The sequence below is a fragment of the Empidonax traillii genome, unplaced genomic scaffold, assembly GCF_003031625.1.
Source record: "Empidonax traillii isolate 1590-97213 ecotype Southwest subspecies unplaced genomic scaffold, ASM303162v1 scaffold242:size1152717, whole genome shotgun sequence".
Classification (NCBI taxonomy): domain Eukaryota; kingdom Metazoa; phylum Chordata; class Aves; order Passeriformes; family Tyrannidae; genus Empidonax; species Empidonax traillii.
Genome location: NW_020955435.1, coordinates 987,895 through 1,011,222, shown reverse-complemented (window position 1 = coordinate 1,011,222; position 23,328 = coordinate 987,895). Strand labels below are relative to the sequence as shown.

The 23,328-nt window shown below is 43.4% G+C and overlaps 2 protein-coding genes across 2 annotated transcripts in view; both read left to right on the top strand.

Moving 5' to 3' along the window:
• Positions 1 to 2,663, top strand: part of LOC114059793 (dedicator of cytokinesis protein 2-like) — a 142,467-nt gene extending 139,804 nt beyond the window's left edge. Inside the window, exon 40 of the mRNA XM_027888641.1 lies at positions 1,868 to 2,663. Coding sequence (XP_027744442.1) covers positions 1,868 to 1,942 — 75 coding nt within the window. The 3' untranslated portion in view covers positions 1,943 to 2,663. The remainder of the gene's footprint in view (positions 1 to 1,867) is intronic.
• Positions 2,664 to 13,718: 11,055 nt separating this feature from the next.
• On the top strand, positions 13,719 to 17,374 carry FOXI1 (forkhead box I1). Its single transcript, XM_027888652.1, has 2 exons — positions 13,719 to 14,416; positions 15,448 to 17,374. Exons 1-2 carry the CDS (start codon positions 13,843 to 13,845, stop codon positions 15,999 to 16,001), a joined length of 1,128 nt encoding a protein of 375 aa, XP_027744453.1. The 5' UTR covers positions 13,719 to 13,842; the 3' UTR covers positions 16,002 to 17,374.
• Positions 17,375 to 23,328: the final 5,954 nt, after the last annotated feature.

Here is a 23,328-nt window from a genome sequence, read left to right as displayed (position 1 = left end):
ATGCAGGGATTTGGGGATGCAGGGATTTGGGGATGCAGGGATTTAGGGATGCAGGGATTTGGGGATGCAGGGGTTTAGGGATGCAGAGATTTGGGGATGCAGGGATTTAGGGATGCAGGGATTTGGGGATGCAGGGATTTGGGGATGCAGGGATTTAGGGATGCAGAGATTTGGGGATGCAGGGATTTAGGGATGCAGAGATTTGGGGATGCAGGGATTTAGGGATGCAGGGATGTCCATCCATGTGCAGTTCCGCTCTGCACCACGAGAGGGCGCACGTGGCCCGCGATCCCCACGGTGCCGGCACAGGCGGGAAGCGGCGATTCCCGGTGGGATTCCCGATGGGATTCCTGGTGGGATTCCAGGTGGGATTCCAGATGGGATTCCAGATGAGATTCCTGGTGGGATTCCCAGTGGGATTCCCGATGGCCTGTGACGGCGCCGGGCACGGGGCGCTGGGACCACAGGGAGCTCAGCACAGCACAGAAGTGCTCCCCTGAGCTGGTTCCTGAGGTCAGAGATGCTTATTTGAAAGTAGGAACTGGCTCACACCGGAGTCCCCGGGGTTGCTTAGGACAGGCTGCCTTCCTATAAAGGCGGAAACCTTTCTCTGTTTTTTGTGGAAAAGTCACAAAATTTAAACTATTGAATTTAACGTTGTGCTGGACAGCCAAAAGGAAAAAGAAAAAAAAAAAAAAAAAAAAGGGAAAAAAAAGTATATTCAGTGCAGCTATTAAGAATTGGAAAGTTTTCCTATTTTTTTAGATACTGGGAGGGTGACATATCACAGAATCGCAGAATATCCTGAGTAAGAAGGGAGCCACGAGGATCATCCAGTCCGACCCCTGGCCCTGCCCAGGACATCCCAACAATCCCACCCTGTCCCTGAGAGTGTTGTCCAAACCCTCCTGGAGCTCTGGCAGCCTTGGGGCTGTGCCTACTGCCCTGGGGAGCCTGTTCAGTGCCAACCACCCTCTGGGGAAGAACCTTTTCCTGAGATCCAACCTGACCCTGCCCTGGCACAGCTCCAGCCATTCCCTTGGGTTCTGTAACACAGAGAAGAGATCAGTGCCTACCCCTCCTCTTCCCCCTATAAGAATGTTTAAGACCCCAGTGAGGTCTCCCCTCAGCCTCCTCTTCTCCAGGCTGAACTGTCCTCGTCCCTCCTCATACAGCTTCCATTTAATTTCATTTTCTGGGACACTTGTAATATTTTACACATCAACTCTGCTGATCTTTCAAAGCAAACGATTTTCTAATTTTTTTTTTTTTCTCTAGGGAATAGGTTTCATTTGCATCTATTACTTTCTGCAGTCTTTTTAAAAAAAGAAAAAAAAAAATGGTAGTGCCTTCAGGGACCATAGAGCAATATTTGGGAAAACCTGCATTTAAATGTGTTCATAATCATATTTTTCTGGTAGGAACAAGAATAACCCATTAATTTGAAGTCTATAGTATTTCACTTACATATAATTTATCACTTGCTCTTTTCAGACTCAGGAGTTACAGCTTTGCAGCATGATCTCATCCACTCACTTTTAAACCTAAACAGCATATAAAATAAGGAGGACAGAATGTCCTTTCTTGCATGCTGGAAAAAGAACTAACTAAAGCTAAAAATCCATTTATGAAGTGCTTCATAGCATGCTTGGAATCGTGTGGACACGTTTAAATATGGGTTTAAGGCTTTGCAGAATAAGGAAAATAATTTAAACCATCCAGGATTTGGTCGATGTCCCCTTTTTTTTTTTTCTTTTTTTTTTAATAAGCTACAACTTCAAGCCACAAGCTGGTAATTATTATGTGTATTACTGAATCAATACAGAGTCACTTAAACTTATGACAAGCTGCTTCTGTTCCTTTGCAGCGCATTTCCAGAGTTATGGAAGATGGAAAGCAGTCTGTGGAGCACCATTTCAAACCTTCATCTACAGATCTGTGATCAATTGTGTCACAAGGCCACTGCTCAGCTGAAAATATATATATACAGACATATATTCTGTTTTAGAGCACCATCTACTCCAAAGAAAGGCACTGATGGCTGATGGAGAATGTGAACAGCACTCATGGGCTCTGATTCTTGGGATACAGAGACAGGAATAACATTTGAAGAAAATCTCAGGATGTGTCCACTGGGATGTGGGACAGAAGGACACTGGTTGAGCCTCTGGTTGTCCAGGTCGAAAGAAATTGTGTTCCCTGGGGACAAACCTTGTTCCTGGGAAGTGAGCTGGGCTGAAAGGCCAACTGCAATGCTCTGTGTGTGACGTGGGGCAGATCCTGCCCTTCCCAAATTGCAGGGGAGTCCTGGTTTTCTGTAGCTTGCACAGACACACTCCAGCTGTTTCTGCACCCCCTGGCAGTGTCGTCAAGGCAACAGATGGCTCAGCACAAAACAGCCACTGGCGATTTACTGCGTGGCTGTATCTGGGGTTCCAGCCCCCAGATCCCTCTGCTGCTCCCAGCACCTTCCCTGTATCCTCAGCCCTTCCTGGGTGATGCCATGGCTGTGACACCACCTGCCTGAGTGATTTTCAGAACAGCAGCTACCATGTTGAAAACATGCAGGAGTTTATTTACACGTGTACAAATTGGCATCACATCCGGCGGTGTGATGAACAAAAGCTGCATTTTCTGCTGTTCAATAAAATGTTGAAAGTCTGTTTTACTTGCCTTGAACCTTTCTCCCTGAAATCTCTAGGTATCATCTTGTAAAAGATAACAGTTTCTTGCTGACATGGAATTCTGTGAGTCCAAGTTCTCTGCTTTTGAACTGATTTCCTGTGTCTTCCCAACTCCTGAGGTGGAGCTGGAAGATGATGCCTCACTGGTGTGAAGCTCCACAGCAGGTCAGCATCTTATTACCTGTCAGTTCTTTCTACAGGCAGGTAAGTCATCCAAACAGGGGGCTTTCTAAAAGATGGATAATCAATTTCCTTCACTCATCCCTTTATGTGTCAAACCACCTACACTGGTTTGTATAAAGTAAATAAAGTATGACCACGTTGTAGTGCTGTGGAGGGGGGAGACTGGCCTTGCTGCCATTTATATGGATACAGGAAAGGCAAAGAGATTGAAGTCATTCCTTGCTGAGAGGATGAATCCATGGAAAGACACCTGCAGCTTGTTCCAAGCCTAAGTATTTCTATCAACACTTTTAGTGTGAACAATTAATTTTTTAAGAATTTAGATTCTCTTTGCAAGTTGTCAGAGTGGAGCTGTTTTCTCCAGGAGTAGTTAGTGATTGTTTGCTGTGAGAGGTTTGAAATATTCCCTGTTGGAATCAACACTGCACCGAGAAATGCTTTTCACCAGAACAACCCCAGAGAGCAAAATGGGTCCACTTTTAACACCAGCTACAAGGCTTTTCCAGGGAAAACCCCTCTGTTTAGTAGAGAAGTGAGTGGGAGAAAGTGAAAGGTTGAGGTGTGCACGTTTAACACCTGAGGGAAGAGGAGAGAGGGTACCAAAGCTGGCCTCCAATATTATTTGCAGATATCACAAAGCTGTCACAAAATAAATAATTCTTTTAAAAGAAAAGGTTTGGTTTTGTTGGAAATGAGTAAGAAAAGGATGATTCAGCAACTGTTTATTCTTTGTCAAAATACCTGTCAAAGGTTAACTTTTGCATGGTGTCTTGCAGCTTTGTTTGCAGGTGAGTGGAAAAATAAGAGTTTTACCTCAAGGTGTTTTTATGAGTTGTTATTGAAGTAGTGTTAGAAGTATTAGACTCAAAATAAAAAAGTATGAAAAATGGGGGTGAGGTAAGAGCCCAGAAACCACCACCACGATGGCAGGAGCAGTGTCCGAAGAAACCTTATGTTTTGCTCAGCTTTTAGTGCAGTTTTTGATGGAAGGCTTAGATTTGCACTTAATTTACTAAAGATCAGCAAGATTTTTATTAGTTGTCCCACACCACAGATTGGCCTCTACCAGCCCACATTTCAAGCCTGAAATCATGAAAGTCAACCAGGAAAACGAAACTCAGAAAACCAAAATTAAGAAAAAATAACTGTCAGGGACAGTTTCCAGAAGCTGTGGATGCTGACATTAAGTCCAAATAAACAACATAACACGAAGGACAATTGATGCCCTGGGATAATAAATTGCCAATGTGGCAATCTGGCAAAATTTGGTTAAAAATGTCGTTTCTGTCACAAGCTCAACAGGCCCTTAGCAGAGGAAAGTCTGCTTAGGTGGCACAAAACATCCCACATTCTTTGAGGTGAAGGCCAGAGGGCAGGGATTTACTCCAGGATGTCGTCTGAGGGAATCACTGAAGCAGGGGTGGCTGCAGTTGTGATCTGCACAGCCCTGCCACCTCTCATCGTGCAAGTCAGGAAAAAAACAACAACGTTCTCACATGTTTTTTTGTGTCAGTTATTTCCCCTCTCTCCCGTGTTTCAAATAGGCTGCACAGTGCCAGTCTGAAGTTCTCTTTTTTGGCACAAAGTAACAATTGGGTCGTGTGGGTAATTAATGATGTGTTTGCAGGGGGTGGGAAATCTGCTTTGCAGCTGAGGTTCGACGTGCAGGGAGCTGATGCAGCACAGGAGGCATTTAAGCTGCAGGCTGTATGTTCAGTTTAGGCAGATGGCTGAGTTTTGGACAGACTCAGGTACCTGGGAAGCTCTCATGGAGTGCAAGACCATGCCAGGGATGCTGGTCCAGCTCCAGGAGAGCTGCTGTGTCAGTGCAGCACAAGGTCTGGTCTCAGACAGCAGAAGTTGGCATTCACCCACATCAGGGTACTCAGAGTGTCCTTATCTGCCCAGGGTATCCAGCCTGCCCTCGTTTGTGCCATGCAGTGATCCCGAGTCCTCATTATGGAATTATGACTTAACTGTTCGTTTTGGCAGAGAATTTAATTCTCCAAAGATTTCTATATAAATTAGCTGGTGTGAGCTATAGGAAGGTGATCAGAGTCTAAGTCAATAAGGATCAAGTTTCTGAGGAGGAAGGAGAGTTTTATTAAAGATTTTACAGACCTCAGGAACACATTGTTCCTGGACTGGGAATTAATGTGTGATAGAGTTGTGTACCTGCTCAGGGACTGCTCGACATTGAACTTTTATCTGTGTCACACACACCTGTAATCTTCTTTGTTAGACAACAGAGATTGTGGGTGAATAGAGTCATGGAATGGTTTGGGTTGAAAAAGACCCCAAAGAAGTCCCAAACACCAGTGGGAGGTTTTTGGTGCCACACTGGTTATTCTGTGAGGAGTCCATAGACACATTATGCACCACTGGATTTCTGTTTTCCTTTTCCTTGTTGGTATTATTTGGCCTGGCTTTTGGCTTTTTCTCTGTTCCCCCAATTTGTTTCATCAAGTCCCTGCCCTTTCTTTAAGGATTCATTAAATCAGATTCTGTCTCTCTGTCTTGGGACACCACAGGAGAGAGAGAGGATTGGCTTTGTTCACAATTTCAGAAGTGCAGAATTTTAAATTAAGAATTTTCTGGTCTGTTTTCTGGTTGATAGGAGGAAGCTGTAATGGAATAACAGGGGAAAGTTTCGCTCAGTCTGGAGGACAGAAAGTATCCAGAGAGTCAATGAGGATGTTTTAGCACCAGCTACAGTATTCTATCGAGTGTCCTAAGGCAGCAGCCCTTTTACTGTAAGAACTACCCGAAGGGCAGTTAATCACCTGATCGGGCAAAAAAACAATAAACCCGAGCCAAGCACTTGCCCAGAGCTCTTAGAAAAGCGGGGGGAGTGGATGGTCAATGCTTTTGTGTCATGTTAATGAAGTTACCGAATTTTCAACGGCAACCGGTTTGATATTCACGGCTTTGCTGGTGTTGGTTTCATGGCTGGTGGCAATGGTGGAGCAAACCCTTTTATTCACAATCAGTCCAGGTACGTGGAAAAAAAACACTTGGAGTGATGGCAAATTGCTGAGAGCTGAAGTGGACTGAGATTGATTTGACCCAATCAGTGTGAATGTGAAGCCTCTCAGCAGCTCCACAGCTGGTAAATCACCCACTCCAGTCTATGCCCAGAGCCCTGATGAGACTTTGCATCGACTGCACTAATGAGTATGGATTTCTGCTTGGGGCTGGGATAAATCCATAAGTATTTTGTTGTTCTTACAACTGTACGGGTTCTGGATCAAAGCTGCTGACTGTGTAGGAGCATTTTTGAAATAATGATACAGCTTAAATCACTAAAAGCTCCTTCACAGCCATCCAACCACACAATTCTCTGCGTTAACTTCCTCTTCTGTTTTCAAGGATTTTAGCTTAACTATCATGAATATAACAAAAGAACCTTTCTTTTTTTTCTTTCTTTTTATATTGTTTCAGTAAAAATCTGTTTAACAGATGGAACATTTATCCCAGAGCCTGGCTCAGTATATGCCAAACAACAACGGGAATCATTCACTTAGGGCATTCTGTTTTAAACAAAAGCACAGGTCAATTCTCCAGAGTGAGGGAGGAGAAAAGGAATAACTTAACCAAACACAGGACCTTTCCCATGGAGAAATCAAGAGAACTCGGGCAACTCAAAGCCAAATTGTCTTTTGCATCAACTTTAAAAAAAAAAAAAAAAAAAAAAAAATTCTGAGGAGGGAGGAAAAACAGTTTAAGGATCCTTTCCCTCATTAATTTTGGATGTGGATATGTCCATATTTATATATATATATTCCTCCCCCCCCCCCCCCCGAGGAATATGGAAGCCTCCATGAAAAAAGCTTGCAGCCATCTCCTATCCTGGATGCCTGGAGTAGTCACTAGCATAGAAATTATTTATATTTCCCTCCCAGAACTGAGTTCCTGCTTGCTTTTAGGCATTCAAGGTCCTTTTGAGGGGGAACATTGAGCAACGTTCCAGGGGCTGCCCTCAGTTGTAAGGACTTCAGCCCTGGCACCATTTACTGCTGAGGGTGAGGAGAGGAGTTGCTCTTTATTGACTCGGTGTGTGATTTCTGTTCTGATTTGCCATCGAGCTGCAGTGTGTGCTAAAGATTAACACTGTAAACGAATAATTGCTCTGCAAACAAACCCGGGGTAGGCCACGGATTTCATAAACTTTAAAATGTTAGGTAAATTTAATCGTGGTTTTAAAGTGAGGACGGTTTGTTCTGATTGGGGTTTGGATAGAATTATCCTTTTTTTTGTGTAGATCTGTGTCTTCCAGGCCAGCAGACATCTCCTCTGTGTCATGAGGGGTCTTTGCTGGGATCCACTGAGAGTGTCTGTGCTGTAACGATGTCTGCGTTAAGGATTTTTTCATGTGTGTCAGTGCATTCTGCAGCTCCAGATGCCCCATCCTGTGTGGCTATTCAGCCTGCGTTTAACACCAGGTTCAGGTGAGAGGTGTGAACGATCTCTTAGTCAGCACAAAACGGGCCTTCCCATCGCTTACATTAGCTCAGCTCATGGTAGGTGGATGCTGGGGGTGTCACCACGGGTTGAAACGGTGACGGATTCAAAAAGCCCAGGAAAGGTGATGGGGAGCAGAAAAGAGTCATGTAAGGGATCTGTGCCCTGAGCTGGCAGCCTGGCAGCCAAAAAGAGGCTTATCTTGGTTAGCTGGTAGGAATCTTGTAACTGGAAAATGGCTTAAACACACTCCGTGTTTGACAGATATTTGAGGGAAGGATTTCTTCAGAATGTTTGGTAGCATGTTTATATAGGAAAGAAAACAACCCTGGATAGAATAGCTTTAGATGCAGCTCTTTTAGCCTGGAATATTGTATTTGATTATTTGAATACCTAGATTGTACAAATAGTGAGGAATGGGAAGTCTTTCCTTCAGTTGCTTTGACACACTTGACAGTGCATTAACTTGTAAAATCTTTCCTAACAACTGCATTTAGACTTCTTCCACGAGATGGGAAAAACAGGACTGCTGGAGATCAGGACTGGGAAATAAAAAAGTAAAGGAAACAAATCTAAAAAACCCAACATAAGTCTCTAAATTTACCAGAATTTCCACACAGATTTCCAAAACAAATGAAGGATTCTGACAGGAAACATTTAAAATGTTTACGTATCCCAAGGGTTATTTTTACAGGTGGTATTGCCCAGGGGACACCTGGATCACACCAGGACGGGAGATGTGATTGTTCTCCAGGCCAGGGCCGCACGAAATCCTCACATTCCCGCAGATCGTCACGAGGGGGCGATGACCAGTCGCGATACTTTGCCCATATCGTGGAACTCCAGCGAGTGATCTCCCTGGCCGGACAGCGGAGCAGCAGCTGGAAGTGCAAGGATTCACAGCTCTGTAAATCACCCTCTCCGCAGGTCAGGTTATCTTGGTTTAGTGCAATTAAAGCCTTGGTTACGCTAAAACAACCCAAAGTTTTTGTAGGGCTGAGTGTGCCCAGAGAGGAGTTTCCTGCACTGACTTGCACCAATTTACTCCCCTGTTTTAGTTGCTAATTAATTTTCCCCGAGTGTTTGTGCTGTAAGAGCACAAAAAGTTGTGGAACACGGAACAAAACTTTTTTTTTTTTCCTTAAAAAAGGAAGTCACGTTTTCTGAAAAATCATTGGCTCTAAAATGGCTTTTCAATTTCAGATTTCCATTTGAATCACGGAGTGGGAGGAGCTCATTCATCCATCCCAGCAAACACCTTAATGCTGAAATGTGGCTGAAGCAGAAATATTACCAGGTTGCAATTTTTTCTTTCTGTAAATCACTGAAAAGCATTGAAACAAACAAATTAATTTCACTGAAGTGCAAAAAAAAATTAAACTTTGAAGGGTTTTGGAAAGGTGTTCAGATTAATTGCACATTGCTGCTCTTACACAGCTCATTTGATTTTAGCACCGTTGATTTCCAGTATAAACAAACATTTCGTGTGAGTGTAGAAGAACGAGCAGATAATCCAAAACAGGGAAGCATTTGGGAAGCTGCAAACAGCAGTGAGGCTGTCCAAGTATGATTGATTAAATACCTATATTCATATTAATTTCCTATAACTGAGAGGGACACCTAGGGTTCTGTCATGAGAAAAATTTGTTCCAGCCTGTGTGATTCAACCCTGAGCTGTCCCTGTTCCAGGGCTGAGTGTGTCTGTGTCTCCAAGGGCAGCAGATCCCATGGGAGCCACAGGAAGCCAGAGAGAAGCTGGAGATTCCTTGCCTGCCTGGAACTGTCACAACTCACACATAACCCAGGGGGCACCTGCTCCCCTCTCCCACATTTATTATGTGTTGGCACGATGGTGGAAAGCCTTAGCTGAGGCAGGAGTTACGACTACTTTTATTGCCACAGTTCTCATGATCAGAAAGCAGCTACAAGCCCTTACAAGGATTTCACAGTCTTCTAAAAGCTCAGTTATGAAGTTGCTTTATAAATCCACAGCGATTTTGTCCAGGAGGACTTGAAAAGTCTAAGGGCATTTTGGCATTGCAGCACTGATGGCACAGCTCCAGATGATATTGCCTTTTCCATTAATTTAATGGTCAACCTACATTTATAGAAATGTTTTGTGATGCTGTATTTTACATTTCTTATGCTGTTTGTAACGTCCTCGAGATGACATTGCTTTGCCTGCTACACCTTGTTTCTTCTGATGGGGTGGTTTAATTTGCAGATTCTGGGCAGATGATCATTGGAATGAGACATGAAGACTTCTACAACACAGTGTGAAAATGTGGTATTGATGGACACTGAGCTGCCTCTGAATCCTGGGTGGGAATTGTTTGACACCAGGTGGGTTTCTTGCTACATCGACTTGTATGTGAACTCTTTCAAAAAAGCTTTTTCCCTCTTCTTTGTGACCACATGAATAGTTTGTATGAAATTTTTTTCAGTCAGGTGTTAAACTGTGCTAATACACCAGGACTGGGGCTGGACACAATGTTGTCAGTACAATCTAAACTTCATCTTCAGTAGAAGGAGCTCTCTGCACCGTGGGATTATCTGGCAATATGTTTCATGATCTGAATCAAGTGCAAACACTCGATTTAATTTCTGATTAACCAGCTGAAGTACAGGATGCAGAGTGCTTGATGTTGCCTTTGTGAGGGACAAGTGAAGTGCAGTGAGTTGTAAGATTTGCCAGGATAAATCTTCAACCAAAAAATCTTGAACTTGTTTAAGCCCTTAGAGTGGGTTTGTGCTCTGCTGTATTTTGCATCCTGCAGGATATGCTGCTTTATTGCTCTAAGTTCTCTAAACCACTGTGAAACAGCATGATGACCTAAAGATTCTTGTGGGACTATCAGGTATCATGCTTTATTTTACTTTCTCATTTTGGGAAATCCAATTAGGAAAGCAGTTTGTTGTATCTCAGCCAAAACGCTACAGAGTGTTCCCCATATTATTCTCTATTTTCTGACCCCACTGTGCTGGTGTGTACACACCTCTCACTGCGTTTCAGAAGCACTGGATGTAAAGGTTACTTTGGTGTAGAAATGAAAATGCTGAGGAATCCTAGCTGATAACCTTTCATAGCCCAAGATTTCAGATAATTATCTTTTCCCTTCTAAAAGGGCAGTCACTGTGAAGAAATATTGCTGTTGGCTGGAGTAGAGGGGTACACAGGAGCTGACCTAAAAAACCTATGCAAAGCAATGGTTCTGCAGGGGCTCGTCCTCAACCTTGCAGATTTTGGAGCTTCACTTAAGAAATCGAGAGGAGCAAATATTTGAATAAGTCAGGAGTTGTCAACAGTGTTTGGTTTGACAACAACCTGTGGCTGATCAGACTTGCAGCTGGTGGGGACATGCACTCAGGGCTCTGCAGGACTGCATTGGAGCAAAAAGAAATGCTGAAAACATGATGCATCCTGCACAGTCAGACCAGACCTCACCCAGCCAGATGCACTTGGAAGTAATGATCACTAAACTGCATGCCCAGCATCAGCCTGCCTTTTGTTTGCAGAGTTTTTCAGCCCTGAAATTGGTCTGTTCTCTTAGCTTGGTCAGCACATCGCCTTTTCCAGCCTCTTTCTATGGAAACCTCACCATTTTTTCCTTCCTCCACTTCTGGGCTTGCTGCCTTCTTGCAGCCCTGCCAAGGAGAGGAGTGTCAGTGGTGAGGACCCCATGGCAGTAATCAGATAACTCCAGTTCTGATCAGCCCATCACAAAGTTTATTCCCTCCTCGCTGCCTTGAGAAGCATCTGCCCCACAAGCGCTGCCCGGGAGCGTGTTCTGCAGTGCCCCTGCAGCTCCAAGGTGTGCCCAGAGCACTCACAAAGTGCCTTTTTACTGGCAGTGTTTATGCTCTGCCCTGAGGAAATCAGGCCCAGCCAGTTGGAAGGCAAGTGTGTGCTGTTGGATTGTGTCTCTGCTGGAAGCTGAGCCAGGGAGGGATCAGACCTTTGCACTCCCTTTCCCGGCTCGGAGGCAGAAGCCCACAGGTGTCTTTGCACTTCCTTGCTGTCAAAGCAGTGCTTTCCATTCTTCACCCCAGCCCTTGCTTTACTCAGTTCTGTGTGACACTGCTCAGGTGTCACCTCGGGGAGGGCTGGCAGTGCTGAGCATCCACTGCCTGCCCGGGTTGACCTTGCTCAGACACAGCACACCAAAACTTCATAAAGATTCATTCACAGGGGAAATTTTCCAACCTTCAGCAGTCTCTGGTTGCAGAATTAATGCTTTTCCCCTCTCTAAGGGGCAGCCTGGGACATTTTCAAAGCCTGTGTTCACTCAGCACCCACTTCAGGGTATTTTAACTGTGACTGTGCATGCAGAGCACCTCAGGGAATAAAGTATTTAGATGTCACTCATCAAAGTCCATGATGCAGTCAGCTGAATTTTTCACTTCTTGGAATAAATTTACAAGTTTTTCTTGTTTTCAAGGGTTTTTTTGGCAAAGATGTAATTTGCTGAGCAGTGAAAAATTCATTATGTTTACTTTTCTCATTATATTCTGGCTCTTAGTTCACTGTAAAAGTGTTTATACTCATGTGAGCATTTCTTAAACGTTTTTTGAGTGGACTCTTCTGTAAATAATGGGGGGATTATTAGCAATAATTGTAGCAATATTTGCAACAATATTTGCAACAATATTTGCAGGACTACACATATAATTCTAAAATACATCCATATGTTAAGAAGTTAATTAGGAAGCTGCAGGCAATGTTGTTCTAACAGCTTTTTGCATGTTTGTAACTCAGATTCCTATGGAGAAAAAATTATCTGAGAGGTTTCTTGAGGAAGGAGGTACTCAAATTATTAGTTCCTGAAAAATGAATCTTTTTTTCTTTTTTGTTTTTGTTTAGGTAACCTTTTGCACAGCAGTTGCCACTTAGAAAATAAGCCAGTCCCAGTGTGTTGCACTTAACTGTTGTCTGTTTAATGTGTCTCTGCGAAAACTCTGAGCTCTCAAATTAAAGTAGCAACTTGTTTGTTGTAGTACAAACGATTTTCTGTGCAGGGAGGGCATGTATTTTTAAAATAACAGCTGCAGAGCTGCATTTCTGAGCTGGCAAATTGGCCAGTTTTGTCACTGTACTCAATATTTCAGTAGTGTTTCTGGTGGAATTTCTGTCATACCTTTTGAAGCAACAAAAATATGGATGTGACATTGGTGAGTCATTACTAATTAAAAAGGGGGGGATCTTGATGGGGCTGCTGCAGCACAAAAGATTAAGATGAAAGTGTGAACAAAGGAAGAACGTCTTTGGTGCAGCCAGGAATTCAAAGCCACGGGTGCAAACTGGTGCTTCTGCAGAAATTCCAGGACAACAGCTATCTGAAAGGCCCTGTCATACCAGGACCTCCTGGAATGGCACGGGTGTTAAGGCTGACTCAAGTTCTAAATGTATGGATGTGCCTTAAGCACACAAAAAATGTGCAAATATCACTGCAACTGTGCTTGACTCCACGCAGTGAAGAGCTGTCCCCTCACACAGGTGGTGGTGACACTGCAGCTCTGCCTTCTCCTCCTTCAGACACGCAGGGGGCCACGCAAGGCACTAAGGACTCTTCCAACTTAAAAAAGGGGATGCAAGTTTTTCCTTGTCACCTAATTTTAAGGAATCAACTTTTATCTGTATAGGTACAGATGAAGTTACTGGAACTCAGCTGAGAAGAGCTGAACGCTGTCACCCCTTTCCTGTTTGGAAACTGTGCTTAGAGGTTTTACGAGCTCTCTGCACCAATCCTGCACCAAAGAGGAGGCAGCACATAATGATTTCTCATCTCAGTTGACCAATTTAAGCTTTAAGGAAAGGTTTGATGATTAAGCTGATTTTTTTTTTTCTTTTCTCAGAAGATTAATCCTTACTTCAGGGAGTTAATTCCCTTTCTATCAGTAAGACTACTCACGTGAGTAACCAGCTACAGAGTTTGCCTGTAGTACTGCGATCGCCTAGGGGGAAGTACAAGCAACTCTGCAATTAAAGTTACAAAAGGAAAAGGTCTGACCTTTTCTCTTTTCTTTTCTTTTCTCTTTTTTTTTAAGCATATATATCCCTACCCTTTCATTGACTAGTGACAATGCTTTTTTGCATTCTGAGCTGGTACTAACAGCAGCACAAAATTACTTTTTTTAATTAAAAATAATATTAAATGTGAAAGCTGCACTGGGAAAGGTAGGAAGAGGAAGATCTCTGATGAGTTTTAACACCTTAGGCTTTAACACCTTAGGCTTTCTTTATGTGTATGACATTAGTGGAAAATTCCTTCATTCATGTGAGAAGATAACCAGTTGTAACTTTCCCATTTGGTTGATGTGACATCAATGACTGCCCGGGACTGCCAGCATTCCAAAAAGGATATCGTCCTCATCTGCAGCCACTCAGGGCTGTGGGGTGGAGCCTGCAGCGCCGGCTGAAACATTTACAGGTGCATAAGTAGCTAGGGCAGGGCACAGGTGATGCACCTGTCCGGGAAAGAGCACGAGCACAGGTGTGTCAGAGCTGTGCTGGAGCATGAGCTTCTTCGACCCACAGACCCACTCCCCACCACGCTGCAGCCCTCAGTTCCCAAACATTGGCCAGGAGCCTCCAGAGATGAACATCTACTACGAGAACTTCTTCCATCCGCAGAACGTCCCCAGCCCGCAGCGACCGAGCACCTTCGAGACGGCGGATTACAGCGCCACTCCCAACCCTTACCTCTGGCTGAACGGGCCTTCCATGACCCCCCCGCCCTACCTGCCGGGCTCCAACGGCAGCCCCTTCATCCCCCAGTCCTACGGGGTGCAAAGGCAGCTCCTGCCCAACGTGCACGGCCTGGGGGGAGCTGACCTTGGCTGGCTTCCTCTGCCATCCCAAGAGGAGCTCATGAAGTTGGTCAGACCACCCTACTCCTACTCTGCCCTCATCGCCATGGCGATCCACGGGGCTCCCGACAAGAGGCTGACCCTGAGCCAGATCTACCAGTACGTGGCTGACAACTTCCCCTTCTACAACAAGAGCAAAGCTGGCTGGCAGAACTCCATCCGGCACAACCTGTCCCTCAACGACTGCTTCAAGAAGGTGCCTCGGGATGAAGATGATCCAGGTACAGCTCTTTCCCTCTCTTTTCTCCCCCCTCTAATTAAACTTGGTCAATTTAAAAACACCCAATTGTAAAGAGACTGTGATGACCCACCCTTAAGGGTGTAAGGAAGCCCTTAGGAATAGCCTGGATTGAGGATGCACACAGGGCAGCACTTCTGTTTTCAGAGTTCTGAGCTGTGCATAATTCAGCTGTGAATTAGTGTTGCTGTGAGAACTCTGCAGAGAAGGGAATTCTGTCCTGCTCTGGGTCTTCCTGAGCACAGATCAATGGAGCATTCCAACCGGGCAAGGCACACTGGGGACCCATTTGGTGTGATGCAAGACTTTAGTCAAACTTATCTGGGATTTAATGGCAAGGGGATGAGGCAAATTCAGATTTGTCAAAGAAATCCAACAGCTTTAAGGAGTTAGTATTGATTTTCCAGAGGAGAGCAGGCTGCTTGCATTTTGTTTGTTGCAAACAGTGCTTTCCTTGGAATCACGCCTCTGCCATTTCTGACCCCTTGGCTGCTATGTTGTCAGACATTCCATAATTTATTGTTCTCTATCAATAGCCAGTAAGAACCATTGGGAGCATTTAAAACACATTCAATTATGCTGCAACAGAGGGCCAAAAATCTGGTTTTATGTTGTTAGAAACATAAAACTCCCCCACTGAATCTGGAGGAACAGCCCAATACGGGGTTTGATTGCTCTTGGCTGTAAATTCAGAAGATCAGTTATATACTGAAAACTTCCTTCTCTTACCAAGAAAACGAAACAGAAAGCCCTCCTAGTGTCTAACTCCACTTGCAGTTTTACATGTGTGAAGAGTCAGGGCTAAAGAATAAAGCCCATGTCTTTACACTTTTTTTTTTTCCCCAGAATACAACAGACTTCTGGTTTTGAGTGACTAAAAATGTATGTGTTTTGCTCATGTAAATGTTCCTTTTCTGTGAAAAGACAGAAACACTGTAAAGCCCCAGATAACTGCTGTTTTCTGTCTGTGGGCACGTTTTTATACTAAAAATGTACTTTTCTTCTCTTTAACAGGAAAAGGGAACTACTGGACCCTGGACCCAAACTGTGAAAAGATGTTCGACAACGGGAACTTTCGCAGGAAGAGGAAGAGGAAGTCTGACATTGAGGCAAGCGCTGCCACTCTTGGAGCTGAGAAATCAGAGGACAGCACCCTGACTGGCAGCCCCAAAGCTGCAGAGCACCAGGATATCTTGGAAAGCTCACCCCCTGGGACTGACAACTCCCCCGAGAAGGAGTCGCCCCCTCCCTCCTCCAGCAGCCCGTGCCTCGGTAACTTCCTCTCCAGTATGACGGCCTTTGTGAGCAGCTCCACCTCGGGGGGCCGCTCGGGGCCCCTGGGACTCAGCTCTGAACCCATTGACAAAATGGGACAGAACATGGCAGGCTTTAATTCCTACTCCCCCCTCTCCACTATCCCCAGCCACGGCGTGGGAGAGTGGTCCAATTCCATGCCTTCCCCTCACCTGGGCCACAGCAACTCTGTGCTCAACCAGTTTAACACCCACTTTTACAGCAGTATCAGCACAAACAACACCCTGTATTCCAGGGAAGGGACAGAGGTTTAAATGAAGGATTCTAAGATGCCAAAGTATAGTTATTTATGAGAGGAAGTGACCCGTGGGCAGGTGATTAGCATTAGCCTGTTGTCTCTAGGACCCTCTGCACCCTTCCTTCTGACAGCCACAAACTTGTTGTGCTTACTGAAATCATAAACACTCCACATTTGGCAGCTCCACACGAAAAATCAGGGATTAGAACAGCAAGAACAGTGAAAACTTCTCCTCAGATACTGATTGTGTTGCTGCCAACCAGGGTCCTCTACAGATGCCCTTGAGAAGTTACTGTTTGCCTTGGGCAGGAAGCTCTTTCTGGCACGGCACTGCTACTGCTGTGCTTTTGAAAGTGCTGATAGAAATATGGTTGTATCTTTGAGCAGCCTCTATTGCTGCCTGTACTAGACATGCTTAGCGAGTTCCTATTTGGCCAAAGCTGTTCTGAACACAGGAGGGTCCAGAATAAAAACTGCTGGTTAGAGAGCAACAACCAACACTGGAACGGTGAGGGCTGTCTCTGGTTGTCTCTCACACTAGTGCAGACACTGTCTAAATCTGACCCCCTCTCAGCACCAGGGGGAACGTGGCTGTGGAGCAAAGTAACATCACCGTGGACACGAGAGGAATATTGGAGCTGAAGGGAAGCACAACAAAACCCAGTGGAATTGTCTTCTGCTGGTGCAGTTGGATCTTAGTGCTTTCAATTCTAATTACAGGGTCCATTTTTTTTCCTTGCACATGCAAATCTGTTCACATAAGGGAAACAAGATCTGTCCTGAATATATATATATATATATATTTAATACATGTGTTTTCTAAGAAAAAACACGTTTGCTCTATCTTAATATTTTACATTAATCATTTCTACTGAGTAAAGAATTGGAATACTGGGATGGGGGGAGGGAAGAAATAAAAGGAGGTAAGAAATTTAGCTGTCTCTGAGTTTCAATTCCAAAGGCTGGATTTTTCCAAGTATCAATTGCATATATTGTAAAAAGTCTCTGTACTGTATTTTTTTTTTTTTTGGTCATTTTGTAAAAGTCTATGCTATTTGTCCTCATGTAAATATTAGAAATAATGCTTATTTTTCCTACACTCTACCATAGCCATAAAAAAAATTTCAAAATATATATGGAGTTTTTTTAAACCAAGACTTGACTAAGATTCCACATTTATGTAGAGTAATATATGTAACTGGATAACCTGCAGCATACATGAATATCAAGTTTAACTGTTCACCTCTGGGCACTGACCAGACTTTTGGAATGATAGAAAACATTAATGCATTGTAATAGATACCATTTTACCTTGATTTTTTTTTAACTCTGCAAGGGTATAGTTTTGTTACAGGCCACCCTAGAAACATTTTTAATAAAGCATTTGGATAGAAGAGTGTGTACCTGTGTGTGTGTGTACTGTACTTACATCTTTAAAAGTCTCCTTAATACTCTGATTGAGTAATTTGTGTGAGGAAGAGCACTTTAACACCCACAGAAGGTCACAGAATCACTTAAAATTTCAGAAACCAGCCCAGATTTTTATGAGTGAATTAGTCAATATGACTGCAAACTTTTCTGCATTTTTATTCATTATTTGATTTTTTTTTTTTATGCTTTAAGTTTTTCACTATCACAGTTGCTCTGACTATTCATAGTTTTGGACCCACTATAACAACTTCTCACTTGGGAGCTGAAGCCTACCTGCACTGCTGATATTTTTGCTTAAGAAAAAAAAGAAAACGACCTTCTGGTGGTGTCCTTGTGCCATCACCAAGTTTCTCTGAAGAGCTGAGAAGAAGAATGATGCTGCTAAATCAGCACACAGTAAAAAGCAACTCCTTTGTCATTCAGCATTTTCTTTGACTCTCTTCGTTCCCAGTCCCAAAAAATAACAGAACTCCACACAGGTGTGCAAAAGGACAAGAGTTTGTGCCTCATTGTTTCCCAGATGCTGTCAACAAAATACCACTTCTGGCTTATGCACAAGGAGGAATTGCTGCCAAAATGCCAGTTCTGCCCAGGCAAAGGTACGTTTTCCAGTGGGTTCCCTGAACACCAATCAGTTGGTTCCCCTGCAACCATTCCCCCAGTTTGGCACATCAGCTGCTGTTCTAGGAGGAGTGGAAAGATGATGGCATGAGATGTAATCCTATTTCTCCTCGAAACAGAATTACAATGCAATGAAACAAATGAGGAGCACTCCTCTTCATCTGGAATTTTTGTTTTTCAGTGAGAATTGTTTTTGATATCCAGACCTGTTGATACATTCCTGGAGATGTTGCATGTCAGGAAAACTTAACAATCATTCTCATCTGAGCTGCAGCTCTGCTCTGTCAAAGGTAATGCTCCTAGTTATGTATTTTACCAATATGATCAAGGTATGGGGTTTGGATGGCTGTTGGTTTGTTTGTTTGTCTTTAAGTATGTTATTCAAGAAGCCATTAAAGTAGAGCCTGTGACTAAAATACATTTAAAACCCCACTGATATTTGCAGACCTATAGTCTTTTGTTTTACAGACACATTTGGTGACTGGTGCTTCTCCAAAGAGAATTTGGCCTCCAAGAACTCTGAATAGTTTTGTCTGTAGAGATTCTTGATTGATTATTTCATCCTTAGAGTGTGTTCTGTGTTGAGATGCAGCTGCCTTCATGTGCCACTGTGGACACTGTGCTTCAGGACTCTGCAATTACTTGTTCCTGGTTTAAATGTTAACTCTTGCAAGCTGCTCCCATCTTACCCCAAACACATCCAGCCCTGAAGTGGTCAGAATAGGTTACTACTTGCTTTCCTTCTATCACAGTTAATCTGCAAATATCAGAAGCTTCCACTTGCAGGCAAGTGTGTCTTGATTAATAATAAATGAGTAATAAGTTTCTAAATTATATCTGAGGTGTATTGCTGCTGAATCCCCGGGGCAGCTTTACTGCCACTGATCTCATTAGAAACACTTTCCCTGGGTTCCTAATCCACATTTTCCTGGTTCTGTGTCTGGGTCTGCAGCAGTGGAGTCTGGGACTCTCCAGCCCTGGCTCGAGTACCAGAGAGAGGAGTGATTTGGGTTTTCTGGGCAGACAGAGGTCCCTTGTACCACAGCCTCAGGGTTGTTCCTTCTGATCATGGCATCAGTTGCAAACCTGGAGTCCTGCACTAATAGGATCTGCTTTAGCTAAAAGTATTTAAGCTAAAGCACATATAAAGCTAATAATATTATTGTATTTAACTGCAAAATTCCAAATGCCTGCCCTTCCAGATGATGAATTGGTGAGAGCTTAAGCGTTACAGTTTGTTCAAAGATGACACCAAGAGGTGTGGTAGAGGTGTCTGTAAAGGAAAACCACATTTCAGCCCTCACAGTGTTTACTTCTCCCATAAATAGCAATGGGGACTTTGCCAGATTTATTCTGAATTACAATGCACTAACCTTTCTCTCATAATGGGACACATTATGAAATTCTTCACTGTTTAGCAGTGTCAATAGTTTCTTTGTTGCTTCATGTGAAAGCATTCCCAGGGGAGGAAAATAATTACCTTCTTCCCACTAGGTTTGCCAATTCCTAACTCTGCCAGTTTATGGATCTTTGCAGCAATCCCTACAACTGCTTTTAATGGAGCTTGGAAAGAGCTACCCAAACAACCCTTCCTGAGTGCACCTGCCCACCATCCTGCCTGCTGACATTCTGTGCAAGTTAATTTTCAGAATACATCCCTGAAACGAATTTTTGCCTGCCTTGTGTTGGCTGAATTGCAATGCAAATTGTGCTTTACCTCAGCTTGGGTTTGATTGTTTCTAAATCCTAAAAACATTCCTCCACAAATGTCTCTGCAGTGAGGTGTTTTTAGCCTTGTGCAGCATGTAACATCCATTGCTGTATTGCTAATATTCTAGAAGGGAGGTGGCAATTTAAGCAAACTCTAGAAGTAGCTAATCCTAATTTCTCACCTGCTTTCTCACCTGCTTTCTCACTTTACTCATTTCCTATTTAAGCTAATTGGTAAAAAACTATTTATTTTTCCTTTGACAAAGATTCCTGAAAAAAAAAAATCTTCTCTCATTAAGAGCTCTTGCAAGGTTTCAAGAACCCCAACTCCCCCCTATTTCATCTGAAACTTGATTTAGTCAAGTTTCCCTATTTAATCAGCTCCTTGCCTGTAAAGCAACACTGACTGATGTGTCTCACCCTGCAAAGTGCCATCCTGGGGGCACCAGCACCCTCTCAGTGCTCCTTGGCTTCAGAAGGTCTCTGCAAGGACACAGTAGTTTGCTGGATTGGGGCCTAATTGATTGATTATGGATTGATTTTCCTGATTTTTCTTTTAGGTATTTGAATATAACCCTCTAAAATGTTTCCCTAGTCACTGAAATCTTTCTCTGCTCAGAGATAAAATTGCTGTCTTTTGTCAGAAATGACCATCAGATGAGCCAAAATTGAACCCATTGCATGATAAGTCCTTACCAAAATCTAGTGTAGAATGTGGTGTGTGGAAATCTCACACTTGATTTTTATTTGTAGTAGCAGAAACCACATGAATGGGGAGCTGAAGAATCTTTACAGGTCTCTAAGGCACTTGTAGGGTGTGGGTGTTTGCAGCAGAACATATTCATAATCCCATTTTACATGAATAAAAATCTTATTTTCAACTTCTTTTCCTCTTCCTTTTTCTGTTCTTCCTCCAGCAATTTTACAGCCACAGTGGTTTTGGTTTTTTTTTTTTTTGAGTTTACAAGTTTATGTCTCCTGTTGACATTAGGTATCTGTATATTTAGCATGCCCATGAATCAAGCAGGCCATCTAACTGCTTGGGTTTGAATTCCTAGCAAAAAAATGTCAAGACAGAGTTGATCTGATCTTTTATTCCATTTTTGATCTATTGCCATCACTGGAACAATCAAGAGAACTGCAGAATAGCTGAGTCAACCTGAGTCAAATCTTAAGATTAGGCTCATGAATAAATATAAACATGCCACAATCCTTATATTCTTTCTGAAATTATTTGTGTCTGCCCCCCCACCTGTCCCTCTAATGGTTCTCATTTTCTTACAGCTGATTTTTTAGTCTCAGGTTTAGCTCAGAATGTGGGAGACAGTTCCTGGTCTGCTCCTCTGAAGTCAAAGCAGCAAAGCAGTTGCTGGTACTGAGGCTCTTAGGCTTTATATTCTGCACAGTGATAACTCTTCTGCCAGGACAGATATACCCATGACAATCCCCTGGAATTACATCTCTGACAAGCACAGCAAAGGAGGTATTACAGTTACACGTTCTTCTCTGGGTCAGAAAGATCAGCATGAGCACATAGTGATGCAATACTAAATTGCTAGAAGACCATATAACTAAGTACCCAATAATTTTTTATATCAGTTAGAAGGTTTTGATCCATATAATTGAATTATTTATATTGTCCTTGCCATATCTTAATTTCCCTAACAGTGTTATAGCTGCCTGGATGGGTTTCAAATGTAAGTTTAGGAGCTGGGCTTATTAACTCGTGTTCAAAACTGCTCTCAGCTCCCAGACATCCATCTCATACCAGGTGCAAGTAGTTGAGTGGCAGATAAAATGGGGAATGTGAGGGATTTAAATATTATTGTGGGCCTGTAGGACTGTCATAATAGATTGAAACAAATCAGACCTGCAGGGAGTAGGGCACAGTCACACAAAAAGAGTCAAAATCACAAGGGGAAGGTGATGCAAAATCAGCTCGCTCAGCTCATGCACTCCCAGAACCACAGGCCAGGGAACTCTGTGCACACCTTTTGCTCATAGGAAAGCAGACAGTTCATGCAGTGCATAAACTGAGTGCATTTTAAATAGAAAAGGTTGCCAAAACCAATAGTGGAGGCTGCTGCACCGTTTCCTAATGTAGAATTGGTCTTTCACTTCTGCTAAACGTTTCAGAGGCAATCCAAATGGAGCACCCAAAACCCTGGGATGACAGAAGCTTTCTGCACTTTTCTTTTTCGATTTGTTAAAAGGTGCTTTCCCTCTGTGAGAAAGCCTGCCAGCAGTGTTCTGCACATCAGATGTGCTTTGGTAAGGGAACTGCCCTGGACTGTTCCTGCTCCTCTCCTTCCGTCCTTTGCAGCCAAAGGTCTGTCCTGCTGCCTCCTCATTACCAGTGATGAGTTACAGTAATTAGCTCTCTTCTGTTCCTCTGACAGGTTGCAGAAGGTGAGTCAGGCAAGCAGGCAGCAAACAGGAGTTAACATCAGACTGTGCATGAAGAGCTGTCAGAAGCTCTGGGGGAGCTACATGGCACGTCAGCAGAGTTGTTCCCACGTTTAAAACTGTGTGTAGGTGATCCAGGACATGGGCATGTGCAGCTGGACTAGTGGTACACTTTATTTATTCCTGCAAAGCCACCAAGTGCAGGAGCAGTGTGTCCATACTGTAGTGCTGATCATTTCAGAGTAGCTAATCCTGCATTGCCCAGTGCCTAAAGGGATGGAGGCTTCCAGGTAGCACATGAAAAAAACTGACTCATGTCATCAGGGTAACCTTTTTATACCTTAAACATTCTCCATACAGGTTCCTCTGGGACTCAGAATTTCCCTGGAGTCAGGATGGATGTTGTTTGGGCTGCAGCACAATGAGAGACACAAAGATGCTGAGCTTATTTCTTTTCGCTGCCTTTCGGAGATGTCGATTTGTGAGATGCAGCCTCAGTAACTCACGTTCCTCACAGCTCAGCAGCTCTGTGATGCTGTTGTTTGTACAGTGTGTTCTGACACGAGCAGCTTATTGTTTGCTAGTTCCTGACAGGAGTTTTGTGTATGCAAACCTGCATGCAAACCAGGTGCAATTCATTGTGCTTCTCTCCAATGAGAGTGCAGGGCAAAAACTCACTGTTTAATTTCAGCAATACATTTTCCTATGAATAGGGCAGCTATTAAATGATTTATGGAAAGAATGTTAAGAATGCAAGAAGTTCAAAGAAGGTGGAGGGATATCTTTTTTCATTTTGGACTGGGAGCCTGGTTATTTAATGCTGATAATGCCATCATCTAACTCAGCCCAAACTTCATGCCCACAGGACCTACTTGTATTTTATTGTATCACAAGTGGGCAGGTCTCTAATTACAGGTCTTAATGTTATTAAAAAAAAAAAAAAAAGGCAACAGAACACAATTTTTGTATGAAGAAGAAAAGATGAGGGGTTTGATATTTATTCAGTCTCACTGTCTGTTGCTTTGTGGGGATCAGCGTGGCTTCAGCAACGAGGGCATTCCAAGATCCTTCCTACCCTAGGTCTGGCACAACTGTGAACAGCCCTATTTAGCTCAGATCTGAGGAATTTTCCTGGGAAAAGTGTTCATTCCTTGGTCAGACTTATGATGTGTTTG

Bases quoted from the DNA above. Each gene is read 5' to 3' on its own strand.
- FOXI1 (XM_027888652.1), top strand. From the start codon at position 13,843: ATGAGCTTCTTCGACCCACAGACCCACTCCCCACCACGCTGCAGCCCT. The intron at 14,417-15,447 runs GTACAGCTCTTT...TCTCTTTAACAG, and splicing joins TCGGGATGAAGATGATCCAG to GAAAAGGGAACTACTGGACC.